We start from the raw sequence: 15866 nt of genomic DNA, 5'->3' as shown, positions 1-15866 counted from the left end.
CGAAATTTCCGGAGCCCTCCACTGCGGCGTCTCTCATAATCATATGGTGGATTTGGGACGTTAAACTCCACATATCAATCAATCATTAGAAGAGGCACTTTCTGGTTCTGCGGCTTGTGAATTTCGCATATTTTGCATGACATGCAAAACTGTTTGATATCTGCAGCCATACTTGGCTAGAACATTATGCTGCCGGCTTTTGCTGTCATGTTCCCTGCTTTACTATGAGCCGCATAAAGGAACTGCATCATCTTTGCCCGTTTTGATTTCGGCACAATTACCTTATTGCTGCGGAAGGCCAGACCGTCTTGAGCGTGAACTTTTTCCCTGTAGGCCAGTATGGTCTAGCTGGCTCGAGGATTCTCTGCTTCTTGTCAGGCGAAGCTGTTCCTGCGTATTCTCGGATGAGGGCTAGTGCCGAATCCTTGTTTGTAGCAGCCCACAGTGTTTCCAGGCGTTCTTCTGACACTGGATTATAGTCAAGAACATTCACTTGCAACCATTCGGCTTCTTGTTCTAGTTCAGTCTTGCTAGGAAAACGCTATAAAGCATCTGCTAGGAACTGTTCTTTGCCAGGTTTGTAATGCAGTGTTACTATGTTATTGCATAATGTTGCAAGCTGAGTCGCATGTGCTGCAAACGGAGCGGGCATTCATACAGGAGCTTGCTGAATGTTGACATCAAAGGCGTGTGATCTGTTTCGACGATAATGTCTGCCTTGCCAAAAAAAAAAAAACAATCGGGGAACTTCGTGCATTCATGAACTATTTCTAGCGTTTATTTTTCAGTCTACGCATAGCATTGCTGCGCTTCTGCAAGAGATCTGGGCGAAAAGGTGACGGGGTGGCAATCTGGCATCAACACAGCCCCAACACCTGACTGGCATCAACAGAAAGCGTCACTGCCTTCTTTGGGTCGAAATAGAAGAGAACTGGCGCGACCGTAAGTGCCCGCCGCAATGCTTAAAAACTTGCTGGCTGTCTCTCTGTGCAAACCCACACGATGTTCTTTTCGCAGTAGTTCTCTGAGTGGTTCGGTCATGACAAACATGTTCAGAATGAAACGCTGTATAAAGTTGATTTTTCCTAGAAAAAATGGTAATTACACACAGTTCTTAGGCTCGGGTATTTCCAGGATGTCTCGCACTCGCTCTGGGTCGATGCGCAAACGCTATGGCGTGAGGATGTGTCCCAAGTAGCGGACTTCCATCTGTAAAATTGTGCAATTTGTCAGGTTAAGTCTGAGGTCATGCTGACGGCAGTGCGTCAGAAAAAGTGTCAGGTTGTAGTTATGCTCTTCCTTTGTCTTGCCCCACACGAGTATATTGTTCATAACCACCACGACATTAGGCAGGCCATCTAACAAGTGGTGTATTTCAGCTTGAAAAATTTCTGGGACTGATGATATGCCAAAGGGCATTCTGAGGAGGCGATACCGCCCGTAAGGCGTACTCATAGTGCAGATCTTCAAGCTTTCTTCCGTTAGTTTGATTTGCCGAAATTCAGATGCGGCATCTAGCGAGGAGAAAAATCTCTACGTGACAAGCCGTGGAATTATGTCTTCTAAAGTTGGCATGGGGTAGTTTTCTCCAAGCAACGCCCTATTTAGAGCCACTGCATCGAGGCAAATAAGCACTTTTTCTTTTTTCACTATGGTTACCATGTGGCTCGGTCGTTCGGTGGGTTCATTCACTTTTGTAAAGACTTCCTGCTGCTACATGCGTTGCAGTTCCGCCAGTACTCGGTCTTACAGTGCCACAGGAACCCTCCTAGTCGGCCCGACAGTTCCCACGCTGCCTGGTTTCAGCTTCATTGAGTACTTCACACCTTTTCTGCAACCTCTTTTCTCCCCTTTATCCCTACCCCAATGCAGGGTAGCAAACCGGATGTGCGTCTGGTTAACCTCCCCGCCTTTCCTTGCATCTTTATATCTCTCTCTTTATTTCTCCGTGTCCCTTGAAAATACCTGCAAAGTGTTGGGCTGCAGGGTGTAGTTCTCCACCAGCAACTTTATGTAAGAGGTATATCGATCCCAGTTGTTCTGCGACCGTCCCGCTGAGCGTGACTGGAACATCTTGATCCACAACAAAAAAGTGTTCTTTGCATTTGTTGTTGTTGATGCAGAGCGTAAGTACGATTATCGCTTGTGCCGTAACAAAATGTCCAAAGAACGCTGTTAGAGTCACGTTGTAAATTTTCTTGGGCTTACCCGACACTCTTGCGAGCTATTGTTTTGAGATTACGTAACAATTTGCTCCCGTATTTAGCTTGCAAGTCACCGGTTTGCCTTCAATGTGAACTGTTGCTGTCCATCTGTCGGCTTCGACTGAGTTGATAGTTCCACTAGTAAAAGGTTTGCTTCGGCAAAGTCTGTTTCTGCTCATGATTTCCGTAGCTCTTTTCCTTGTCGGCTTAAATTTCGTGTTGCCCCAAAATATTTGCAAACAGGGCAAAGTGGTTCAATGCCCCACACTTGCGGTAGTTTTTTCCTCTCACTGGACAGTTTCCGCTGCGATGAATCTGGTAGCCGCGCGTGCTGCATACATTTCTGTCACTTGCGACTGAGTTCACTATCGCTGTGTGGGCTCCCCCGGCTGCTGCGCTCAACCTTTGGAAGTTCTGTCCTCTTTGCTCTTCAATACGGCATCTTTGTACGGTTCTTATGTATGAAGGGTTTTCTGCCAACAGTTTCTGCTGCAACCACTTGTCTCTTATGCCAAGTACTATACGACTGCGTAGCACTCGTTCTTCGAGAAGTTGAGATTCGCTGTTCTTTGCCAGTATCTTTAGCTCGATCAACCATTCATTGAATGGCTCGCCTTCTTTCTACTCCTTTGAACAAAACGGAATTCATGAAGAGTTAAGTTTTTTGTCTGGCTTGTGATAGTGTTCAAAATTTTTTTTAAAACTTGGGCATCATTTTTGTCCTCTTCTGTTTCAAAGTTGAAAGAGCTATACGCTTTCCTGCCTTCTTCGCCTATGCTGACGAGAAATTTCACGGCCTGCACTTCACTTAGCTGCCTGGTCAATAGAGTATATAGCTGTGACCAACAGTTCAAACTCGCTCTTCTACGTTGTACAGCCAAGCCAGACGTCGACTGACGTGTCCCTGGGCCTCGGTGCCGGTAGTAGTATAAATGGGCCTGGTAGCAATGTTGGCGAGAGGGGCGTTGTCGGGGGCTGCGTAGTCGACATCTTAACTGTGCAGCGTTGCCACAATGTGACTCGCTGGCAGTCCGGCAACAAAAAGTGGTTATTCAGTGAAGCGAGTGATATCAATTCATTGGGCAGTCAGAGAAGTTAGTGTCACGTGTTAGTGGTTGAGGGCTACCAGGATGATAGCACAATCCGGCTACACTGGTCAGTAATAGTCGGTCTGTAATTAGCCATATGTCGCACATTGTAGAAAGCGATGAGTGTTGTTATGACTAACAGGCCCCCAGAAACACATTGCAGCAAAAAAAAAAAGAAAAACGAGAGGCCGAAATGGTTGTGTCAATATTCTTCTGAGCTCCTCCGCTTTTCCACGCTGCTGAGCAGCAATTTCGCTCTCCTTCTCCGTGGCTATACCATGCTGCAAACGCACCGCTATATGTATATCACTGCGGCAGAATAAACCAAAGAGGGTGGCAGCGTGGATGCTGGTGCTCTGGCCACGCGGTAGACCGACGTTGACCAACGAGTCGCTTCCAACGCTTCCACTCCTTTCAATGGCTCCAATTAATTTTTTATCACGGGCATAGGAGTTCTACAAATACTACAATTTGAGCACTCTGGTTACTTGTAGACTTTGCTAATCTTGAGAAGTTCGTTTTTCTGGGGTCCATTTAGGTTATATAACTGCTGATTAACGTTAAAGTTGTTAAATTTTTATGTAGTGCTACACTAATTTCGATCATTTCTTCAGAGGTAACGGCCAATAAATATGCCAAATAAAGTTCATAGGGTGCTTACTTTAGGCTAGTGGTTGTATCAAAATGTGCTTATAGTCGTTGCGTAGATGCAAATAATCTAATAAAAAAGTACTGAATGGGACACAATTTTTTGGATCTTCGTGAAGTGCTCTTGAATAAATTGTACATGTGATTTTTAATACAACCAGAAGTTGGTCTATATCTTGATTCATAACACATTGAGTTGCACGAAAATACCAGAAGGCCGAAGAAGCACACTTGGACCACACGCAAACATCTTTGTACTCTTAAGGATAAGTTGTGTAGTTACAAGGATACGTAAGCTTATTTATTGTTTTTCACTGTCCCTGTAAATGTGGAACCTTCTGCAGTGGATTACGTTGTTGACTGTGAGGAGCGAATATGTGGTCATTGTTTTAATGGTGACAAAGTCTTAGTGTATTGTTAAGGTGGATAAGAAAATTAGAGTGGCTGGCAAAATGTTTTTTATTTCACCCCCTACACACGCATACACACACACAGGACAACAATTTGACATGGACTCTTACAGTTTCATTACCTGCGGCGTCGCAGGCTTATCATCCAATCAGTGCAAGATGACGGCATTGCTAAGGCATTGACATTTCTGCAAAAAGGAAAAGAACAGACAAACCATGGAAAATGTTATTCTCGATCTGAACCCGGAATCTCAAGGTAATGTTATAAGTCACCTTCGCAACCATGTTCGGGCATGTTCTTTAGACTCTGAAGAAATAACTTAGACGTTATGGTACAAGACCGACAAAATTTTTGTCCACTTGCTTTTCCACACCACATCTTATTGGCGGATAGTGTACATACCAAAGCCACTACTGAGAGGCTGCATGCCCTTGGAACTGTTGTGTATGCACCAAAGTGCGTGCATCATATATGGTTAGGCGCCAACAAAGGTTATAGGTATTAGTAGGTGTTCTTCGAAATATAACAAACACATGACTCACATTTTTTCACTGGCGACACGTAGCCATAACTGAGTCCGTATGGAGAGAGGCCATGAACGTAGCCGTAGATCAGGGGATGGTAGTTGTACCGGTGGGTGTAGCCGTAGTGAACCGGATAGTAGCCGTAGTTGTAGGCCGGTGCATGATGGACGACACTGGCCACCGCAGTTGGAACGGAAGCGTGGGCCGTGTGAACGGCTGTGGCAGCGGGGGTGTAGGTAGACACCTTGGCCACGGTGCGGGGCACTCCTGGTTGTGTGGTCTGGTAGCTGGTCACACGAGTGGCGTGAGACACGGCAGGCACTGCGTTGGCCACGTAGGTGGGCGCAGGAACGACTACATGATGGTAGGTGCTGGGCACGGCAGCCACCGGCACGGCGTGTGTTGGAACGTGACTGGCAAAGGCAGTGCTGGCCGTAGCGATGACGAGGATAAGCTGCAACGAGCCGAAAACTGAAGTTCGAAAGGGCGCAATGGCGAGGCGACGACTTTGTTGCATCTTGAAGGCGTTGATACAAGACTAACTCTTGCATTGCAACAAACCTCAATTTGAAGTTCGTCCTTGCTTAATTTGACAAAGTTGAATAGAGCATCAGACTAACATAAATAATATATAGCGCCTCGTAAGAATCGCTACTGAGTTGTTGAGAGTGGGAGTAAGAGCCATACGTAGTTCCTTGAAATCTCGGTATCTACCACGCATATTCACCTTCGGATCGTTATGCTTGAGATTCTCAGCAGGGACCTTGATGGCTACATTTTGGGTAATTACCAATATTTATCTACGTCCGCATGCTCTCCGCAGAAGTTCTTTAGATATGGTATACTTGGAAGTGCTATTCGAAGGACTTTTTCTTTCGAAATTTTTGCGAAATATTTATTCATCACATGATGAAACTTAAAGTTAATATAAAAAGTGCATGTAAAATATATTAGTCTGAAAACTCCCGTGAATTACTCGCTTCCTGGGCTTCGTGGCTTTTACCACGTGCCCATGTAGTCAACGACTTCAGCCAAAAAACAGGCAGCAATAAAACAAAGACGATATTTCACTCACGCTGATCATGGTGGTTCTTTTGGGGTGCTTGTGGAGAGTCTATCCAGTTAAGAGTATGTGCTGCGGGAATCGTCGACTACACTTTATATACTGCTGCCTTGCCACTGTCCACTAGCGTGGAGTAAAGAGTGGACGCAAATATATGTAAAAGTAGAAGCAAGACAAGACATGCAAAGCCATTGGGCAGGTATCGCCCAAAACGAGAAGAAATACAAAGCAGAGCAGCATTAAGCAGGTGATGTGGAAGAAACAAGATAGCAAAAGAATATTCTTTCCCGCTTTCTTGTGTGCTCTTAGAATGACCTGAGTAAAGGCACAAACAAACTACCGTGTCATGAAGAATCGTGAAAGCCTTAATTCCTTCATTTTGGAAACAAGAAGCGTGCTCGTAATAACTTCTACAGCGCCGGTCGTAAAGGTGAAGGACCCTTACGACCGGCACTGTGGCTTTTAGGGAAGGCCCGTAGAGCCGGATATATGTAAACTCTGTGCCGAGTGAGAAGCTGAGGACAGGACGGTAATTCATACATTATGCGCGATCGTTATCAACATATGACCCGTCGCCTGCTACACGGCAGCAAAGTTCGGTGCCCCATGGGAGTGCAGTGCTTATCATCACATCTTGTCCTGTCGACGCTGGCATTAAGCGCGAGACAGACGGGGTGATTTTCCATGTGGTGTGGCGTGCGGCGCAACGATGAGGATGCCGGAGTGATGACGTTTTGTGACGTTTCATGGCGTATCATTGCATCGCTCCATCGCATCGCCTGTCCAGCGTGCATCAAACCGGCTAGATAATTTCGTCGCCTTGTCGGACCATCGCATGACCGCAGCCAATGACAGCTCGGCATATTAGTGCATTCCGCCACGCCGCTAGTGACGCCATTTCAATCTCGGCGCTCTCAGGATGTCCCATCACCGTGGGCCAGGCGCCAGGCATGTGGATGGAATGGAGCGAGCCTCGATTGCTGACATCACCACTTGTGGTGGCGTGACAAACATTCAGTACATTTTCCTTTTGACGTTAAATTTTTATGGATTGAATAAACAGAAGTTGGAAGTGTGCTATTTCTGCATGATAACGGCCGTTTTGAAACTATGAGCGAAATCTTGAGCAGCCATGCAAGGTGATTTCACACGTAAATACAGCGACACCGGCGTCTTTGTGAGTGGGCTCGCTTAGCTTCCACTTTTTCTCTTCACATCGATGACATCGAAAAAGTATTAGAATATGCTAACGCATTCCATACGAGTGCAAAGCTTAATATTGTTGTGAAAAAAACATCAACAAAAATGACAGATCTCTGTGGAAGGCGCAGCACAGTCACAGCGAAAGCTAGAAGAGCGGCCTTTCAGAGCCTTTTCAAAACACTCATTGGGTAACTACTGCAAGAACCCTTGCTTGATACCCACTACGGCATTAATAATACAATTTTTAGTCGTAGGCCAGCATTCGCTATGAAATTTTTTGTTATTCTTCTGAGAAGCATGGTATCCTCTAAACACTTGCAAGAAATTTCGTGCCAATTATTCATGCAGTGGCTGACGGCTATGAAGAAAATCATGCCTGAAGGGTGTATACGCCACAATTATTAGCTGAACGATAAAGAGCTTTTGTGGTGGGTTGAAGCATTGGACAACCCACTCGTTACGCTATTCGCATTGTGCGACGACTGCATGTTCTTTCACTGTTTTAAAAGGCCTTATAAGTCGTATTTACGCGATTGCTTTCCCGAAATCAAGCCTGCCTAAGGCACGTTTGCCAACAAGTCCCAAGCACCGGCGTAGCTCAGGGGTAGAATTTAGGGCTGGCACCCACCGGACCCGAATTTGAGCCCCAATGTATCATTTTGAATCGCACAAAATGCGTTATTCTCAATCGCTTCTTGTACACAAGCTGCGATTGCGCGAAGATAGGGCCTACGTTGTGTGGTTGTTGCTGCCGGTGCCTTCAACTATTTCTTTCAGGGGCAAAGCCTTTTACACCGTGAGTCGCATGTCTTCGTAGTAGTCGTAGTCGTAGTTGCCAGTTGCATTGCATCGCATGTCAATTAAAACAGTGTCACAGCATACCCACGGAGTGAATGATGATGAGGGGGCTGAAGCGTCCATCCGCCTGTCTCTGCGTTAGTTGGGTGTCCACCCATCTATCAGTGCGTCTGTCCGTCCATGCGACCATACATGCGTTTGTGCATCCATCCATTCGTGTGTCCCTGCGTTCATCCACGCGTTGGTTCGTCTGTACGTCTATCTGTGCGCCCGTTCCTAACGCCTGCAACGTGAAATGCGCTTTAAAGCTTGGATGCGTCAGCCAGTTTTTGTGACGTTTCATTTTTGCGACATGCCGGCAAACTCTAGTTATGAAAATGATGACTCACAGTACTTGGTTTACATGATCTTCCAAGGGAAAAGAGAGTGTCGTGGAGGTGCTGAAGAGCTCATTGATGATGGGGAATATCTTTTCAATGAAGCGTTGACTTCGATAAAATACAGCATTTCGCACCATATAGGTGGATTTCGTTGGTAAGGAATCATGAAGAAAACGGATTGTGTACAGTGCAGGACTGCAATGAAGGACTGGGCAAGCCATGAACACGCATATTTAAGTGCACTGAAGGAGTATGTTCAGGATGGCGAGAACTTGTTTTATATGAGTGGTGGGGTTATGAGCGCGCTCATATTTTGTGAAGAGGATTCGAATATAATCACATCCTGAGCAGACAACCTGTTTACCATGATGTCCCCTCTCAAAGCTGTAACTGAATATTCAATCAAAAGAGCGAAGTGCAGCGTGCAGGCAGGCCAGCAATAGAAAGGTTCTCTGAAAAAAAAAAAAATGTGGACATCAAGTTATGCACGAGTAAAGCTGCGCATTCACCTGCGCCGAGAAGCAAGACATGGAAGCAAGACATGCGCTGCGGTTAACTTGCAGGGAGTTAGAACGCTTGTTTTTGAGGGACGGCTTAGGCTCTCCCATAGTAGAGTACCTGGTACTCTAAATCGTTATCTACTTTTTCTACCCATATGCATAAAGTTATCGTCCAAATAAAGCTGTGCCCTTCAATATTGCTGTACAATAAATGCAATTTGCTTGATCATTGTTGTAAAGCCACGTGGAAACTTCATATTATTGATATCAATGAACGCTTTAAATTTGCTAAATTACTATATATTCCTATAGGAAACACACATTAGTAAGACCCCTGTCACACGTGGGAACGTAAGTGCACTTCGAGCGAGTACACTTAGCCGCGAGTGTCATTTGCGCACTGTCACACAAGCAAGTTTAGTGTCATTCGCTGCAAAGTATATTTTCCGGCAAGTACGTTCCCGAACCTCAGTTCGCTGCGACCAAGTGTGCAGCTTTGATCTCAGTTGCTTGCGCAGAAATACGCTTTTGCCTGATGCGACGCTCATACTATTTTTAAACTATTGTTTTCATTATCATGGATTCTGTCATATTCTAAAACAAGTCATAAATCAACAAATATTCTTGCTACTCTCTCGCTCGGCTAGTTTGCAGCGTCCTCTACGGTGATGTGGCAGCACATGCTGTGCAATGACCGTGTCCGTCGCATTGCTTACTTCCGGGCACACTAGCACACGTGTAGGTGAGTCGTTCTCTAGTCGTTTACGATGGCGTGTGCCATTGGTGCTACTTCTACGAAAACAACCTGGTCCGACGATGAGGCACGGGCGCAAAAGTAACAAATATATATTGTTCTACAAACCCAACACTTGTCGCTGTCATCACTTCCAAAGCACACTTCGTTTTCTCGTGTAGCAGCGAACCGCCAAAATGACACTCTGCGAGCGTAAGTGCACTGGCTCAAAGTGCACTTAAGTTGCCACGTGTGACAGGGGTATCAACCTGGTTTCGCAGTGAATGTCTGCGAGCGAGCCAGGATTTATTGCCATGAAAGGAACATGAAGATCACCAAATAGTGAGATACGTCTTCAACAATTTTTTTGCCAATCTTTTGTTTTCAGTAACGTATAAGAGATGAAAACAACGTACAATATACTGTGCCTTTCAGGGTGTGGTCTGTAAATAAGGTGGCAATCAAATAATTCAAAAACAATATATAAAAATATCGTACGCAATCATTGCTTTAGGGGCGAAACTTCTAAAGCCGCGGGTTTGTCCATGCATGTCTGTGACCAGTTCGTAACCACGTAGTTGTATGACTCTCTCAGCATGTGGCACTAGTATGAGTGACAGACAGACGGACGGACGGACGGACGGACATATGCATAGATGGACGGAAGCAAGAACTGACGGACGGACGTATGCTTTGCCCCACTCATCATGAATGATGATGTGTGGAACGAAGGGTTAGTCCGTCCGTGCTATGCTGTGCTCTTTGGATATGCTGGACGGATGGATGTATAAATGGACGTAAGGACGGACGGATGCATGAACGAACGCACGGACAGAAGCACGGATGGAAGCACGGATAAACGCTTCGCCCCACACATCATCATTCACTCTGTGGATATGCTGTGAATTTTCGCTTTTTTCTCATCTCAGTCCCCACGTGGGAGCAGCCCGCAACACAGTATTTGTGTTTTGGAGGACCAAATAAAAGTTTATCCAATCCAATTTCTTTTCTCTCGACAGCACCTCTTTTTATTCTTTTTTCCCAGCCAGATGGCAAATGGCCAGCTGTTTTTACACTTTTGTGGAATGCACACACAACACAGACATATCGAATGGTGATGTGGCACGTGTTTCACATTTTTAACCTACATAAATAATTAGCAACTAATTCCAAAATACGCTAATTGAAGGTGTTAACGTGGCTTGCGTCGACGTTATTTTTCTGCTGCGAGCAACTCCAGCTAGTAATGTCACTTTAAAAATGAAGACTACAGACAAGACATCTAAGACCTTCACACTCCCGCTGAAAAAGCTTTGTTATTTTCTCATATTGTTTGAGTACCACACGTTTTGACGCAACAAACTCTGCATGCAGCCGCGCAACATTTTGTTGGCTGGCCGTCGTGGCTATAGGTGGCTTGCAGAGAGGGCATCGTAATAGTGGACTAGCTCCGTAGCAGACAACGCGGTTGTCTCCACCCTCCAAAGTGGTGGAGAGGGGCACGCGCATCAGGAACCATATCCCATTGTGCATGATCGCATCTCGTGCAGCATGCTCGCGTATCCTGCAGAGAAGCGCATCTCGCGTCTAGGGTTCCTCGATGCGCGCTCACCCCTCCACTGCTTTGGAGGGTGGAGTCGTCTGCTACAGAGTCCGACATCAGGGTGAACAGGTTGTCTGCTCAGGATTTGATTATTTTCAAGTCCTCTTCCCAAAATATGAGCGAGCTCATAACCTCACCTCTGGGATAACAAAACCTCTTTCCATCCTGAACATATTCCTTCAGTGCAGTTAAATATGCCTGTTCATGGCTCGCCGAGTCCTTCATTGCAGTGCTGCACTGCCCACAATCGGTTTATTTTAAGATTCCTTACGCAAGAAATCCACCTATATGGTGCGAAATGATGCAATATTTTAAAGTTAACGCTTCAAGGAAAATATATTCCCCATCAACAATTTCCTCTTCAGCACTTCCACGACACTGTATTTTCCTTTGAGAAATCTTGTCAACCAAGTACTGGGAGTCATCATTTTCATAACTAGAGTTGGCCGGTATGCACAAAAACTGGCTGACGCATAAAAGCTTTAAAGCGTATTTCATGGCATAGGCGTTAGGAACGGGCGCACGGATGGACGCACAGACGGACGCATGGACAGACAGACGCACGGATTGATGGACGGACGCAAGAACTAACGCAGGAACGGACGGATGGATGGACGCATGTAAGCACGGACGGACGTTCCACTCATCATGATTCCCGCCATGGATACGCTGTGACACCGTTATAATTGACATGCAATGCAGTGCAACTGGCTACTACGTCTATGACAACTACGACGACGCACGACATACGATCCACGGCATAAAGAACTTTGCCCCTAAAAAAAGTTTGAAGACGCCGGCAGCAACAAGCGCACAACGTAGGCGCACATCCTCGCGCATTTGCAGCTTGTGTACAAGAAGCGATTGAGAACAACGCATTTTGTGTGATCTGAAATGAACAAGTTAATTACGCATGTACACAGTATGCAAATGAACGTGTATTCCACCCAGTGGACAAGTGATTGCAATTAAGCCCGACCAGAATCAAATTTCTCAACAGTGATTGGCGCCGTTCTGCGCTGGTGTAAGACAGTCAATCACAATAATCTTTGTCGTCATTGAAAGTGCCCGTATGACAGCGCTTCAAGTTTTTACTATCGAAATGCTGAAATGGCATAAATTACGCTGCACAAAGACGAATGGTCCATGAGTTGCCACTTCTCGTGCAACTTCTCGTGCACAAGCCACAACAGCCCCGCCATGGTGGTCTAGTGGCTAAGGTACTCGGCTGATGACCCGCGGGTCGCCGGATCAAATCCCGGTGGAGGCGGCTGCATTTCCGATGGAGGCGGAGATGTTGTAGGCCCGTGTGCTCAGATTTCAGTGCACTTTAAAGAACCCCAGGTGGTAGAAATTAGCGGGGCACTTCACTACGGCGTCTCTCATAATCATATGGTGGTTTTGGAGCGTTAAACCCCACAAATCATTCAACAAGCCATAATAGTCGCCTTTTAGGGGCAAAACTCCTTATAGTGGCACCCGTTCGTTCCCCGTAGTATGTAACAAGTATAACATTTTGACCTCCAAAATGGTGCCAGTGAGAGACTTCTTCTGTGCGTTGTTGAACAATAAAAACTAGTGCTCAATGTACATGTCAATGGCTGCTAATGGGGAATGAGAGACAGGAGCATTCAGGTTTTAGTTAACGCGCAGGCTGCGATCACCATTAGCAGCCATTGGCACGTACATTGAGCACTATTTGACAAGAAAGGGTTGCTGCGTTATACTCGCTGGGTGTAACCTCCTTAGCTTTAGAAAGGTTTAGCGAGCGTTGAGCCGCAGTGCCATGAATACAATGAACTTGTATATACCATGAATGAACTCGAGGTGGTTAAAAATGGAAAGTAGATACGAAGCGCAAGCCGTAAGAAAGTAAAAGCCGAATTCTCCGCCTCTCATTTCCCATTAGCAGCCATTGGCATGTACATTGAGCACTATCTGACTGAAAAAGTTTGCTACGTCATACTTGCTGGGCTTAACCTCCTTGGTTTTCGAAAGGTTTAGTGAGCGTTCGGCCGCAGTGCCATGAATACAGTGAACTATTATATATACCATGAACTCGACGTGGTTAAAGGTGGGAAGTGGACCCGAAGCGCAAGACGTAAGAAAGTGTGCGTGTGCAACCTCTCGTTTAGTCCTTGGAATGTCCGCTGGATGGCGGTTTTTCTATATGGGGAATATATGATGAAAATATGCGGGATGGTGGTACTTGGAGTGTTGAATAGATGGACGAACGGACACATAGATGCATGGATGGACGCATGAACGGACGCAGGGGCGGCTGCATGGACGAACGCAGGGACAGACGGACGAACAGACGCACGCACGGACGGGCTGATGGGCGCATGGACGGTCACACTGACGGACGCATGGACGGACGGAAGCAAGAACGAATGGACGGACGAATTCTTCGCCCCACTCTCCATCATTCACTCCGTGGATATGCTGCCATTTTTTTTTTTGGATCTTCCGGGATTCTGAACATTTTGTAGCCATTTCGCGAGTTGTGTGTGCACTCTGGCACGCAACACCCATGCATTTTTGCCGCGCACGTGCCTCACTCAACCACCCGCGATAAGACAGGGGAATTCGAATGGCGGCCCCCTATCGGAAGGCGGCACTCACCCCTTCAAAGAGTGGGGCTCTTCTATTTCCGACTTCTGGCTACCCGCGGGCTGCCAGAGCCAGCCAGAGTGCGATCGTTTTTCTCGGGCAACTCACCCCCCCCCCCCCCCCCCGCGGCGCACTTTCAGTTAGCGTTCGTTTTTCTCGGGTTGGGCGTTCTGGCGAGCCGCGGGAAGTCCAAGGGTTGCCAGACGCTTCCAGGACAATTTAGTGGTTTAAGCTTTCTGGAAGGTTTTGGCCAGGTTTCGGGCAAGCAGACGCCGAAAAGATACGACGCGCGCTCGGTGCCATCTATGTGAGGACTCGATGGATTGTAATTTGGGCACTTGAGGACTGCGCCCTCGCTTTTCATTACGCGTGGCGTTATCTTCTAAAGCCTGTTCCGCCTTGCGAGATGAGGTGATTCCGAGTGGCGGCGAGTGTTTGAAGCTTCTGTTCATCGCATTTGTTATGTTTCCCGTGATGCTTCCTCCTGTGAGCAACGCGGTGAACTGTTGCCTGTTGGCTGCGTCGTGCACATGCCTTATAAGTTATGTACGTAGTACACGTTCGTACGCACGCATGGAGACAACTTTGGAGGTAATTTTTCTTTCGTAGTAGTCGTTTGTGAAGCTGTGCCTGCTTTCTGTGCACTTAGCGAATACAATTGTGATCAAACTAGCTCGCTACGTCGTATTTTTGCGTACGTGAACCTCTTAGAACCTCTGTCGTGACTACACGATTGATCTTCGATGGTGATAGAAGGCCCTAGATCGTGACTGTTGGTGATGCTCCCTGGTCGCGAACGGCGTGCGAACCCATTTTCAGCTATGAGCCAGCATATGTGGTATGATATTAGACAATACGGCGTGAGAAAGAGAAACGGAGATTGGAACCAGAAATGTATACATCCTTTTGTGGCCTATTTCATCGTTGGCTTTGTCTTTTTTCACGTCTTCATAATAATGCCGCGCAGTACGTACTATGACCAAGTAGGCCGAATCAAAGCTGATATACATGACATTCGTTAAGTGCCACTTAGGACTGGAAAACAGGCCAAGGCAAGTTCCAAAAATGGGCCGAGAACGTGCCATGCGAATGTTTATTTTATATATGACGCACACTTGTGGTACCGATACCTGGGTATATCATAAACTTTAGACATAAACGTAAGTTGGTCAATGCGTGTTTGCGACGTATGATACGCGATAGCTGAGCAGGTATGTATCGTCAAGCTCTTTTGGGGGCACGATCACTTTCGTGTGACTTCGCATCGTGTTGTGCAGTGACTGATACATGTACTAAAAGGGACGTGAGCTTGTCAAGCCGTCACCGTCGTGGCAGCTCGCCTTGCATCGTTCTCAAGGCAGCGTGCGCCAGCTGGCTGTTTCGTTCGCGGACGTGGCGAGTGATCGTGCGAGCGTACGAAGGCCGTACCCCAAATGCGTACGCTCGAGGATATTATTTCCGCTTTTTGGCGAGCTTAGCTACGTATTTTCAAGCGGACAATGCAGAAAAAAAAACAAGATGCACGCGGCGCATTGTTTTGTTTGCTGCTATAACGGTAGAGTTTGTTTACGTTTACGCTGGCTGTCCTGCGTTCGATTTTGCGACCTTCGGGTTCGCCGGGCGGGCGCGTAGCCAGCTTACGTCATTTCCCATCAGAACCGGATGCAGCGGTACCTTTCGGGCAGTCCGCGGGTCTCCAGAACCAACCGAGGAATCCGAAAATCGAAGACCCCAGTGGCTCCACCCTTCAAGGGGCGACGCATCCAAAGAGGTTTACCTCCTTGGATGCGCGGTTTCCTACAGTAAGGGTGTGGACAGCGCCCCCGCCAACGCCGAAGGGGCGACATCGCGCGACTAAGAAATGCGCCACATTTAAAAAGGATGAAATCATGAAAAAAAAAAAAATTCGGCGAATCCCGTGTACCACGGAATCGACGTTATTCGAAGAATGCGGAGGGAAGGCGACCGTGTTGCAATTTTTGTATTGCGTGACACGTCATAAAATGACGCTGATATATGTATAAATGTTGCACACGCAGACATATGTTGAAGTGTTTCAGATGTTTACAGAATCAGATGTTTGCACTTGCGCAATAAT

At 46.7% G+C, this 15866-nt stretch overlaps 1 protein-coding gene across 1 annotated transcript; it reads right to left on the bottom strand.

The window, feature by feature from the left end:
- Positions 1-4381: 4381 nt before the first annotated feature.
- LOC142803253 (uncharacterized) lies at positions 4382-6057 on the bottom strand. Its single transcript, XM_075888370.1, has 3 exons — positions 5951-6057; positions 4894-5329; positions 4382-4538 (listed from the first exon to the last, which is right to left on the bottom strand). Coding segments are annotated over exons 1-3 (447 nt in total). The 5' UTR covers positions 5960-6057; the 3' UTR covers positions 4382-4536.
- Positions 6058-15866: the final 9809 nt, after the last annotated feature.

The sequence above is a fragment of the Rhipicephalus microplus genome, chromosome 3 (genome assembly GCF_043290135.1).
Source record: "Rhipicephalus microplus isolate Deutch F79 chromosome 3, USDA_Rmic, whole genome shotgun sequence".
Classification (NCBI taxonomy): domain Eukaryota; kingdom Metazoa; phylum Arthropoda; class Arachnida; order Ixodida; family Ixodidae; genus Rhipicephalus; species Rhipicephalus microplus.
This window is presented reverse-complemented; position numbering and strand designations above follow the sequence as displayed.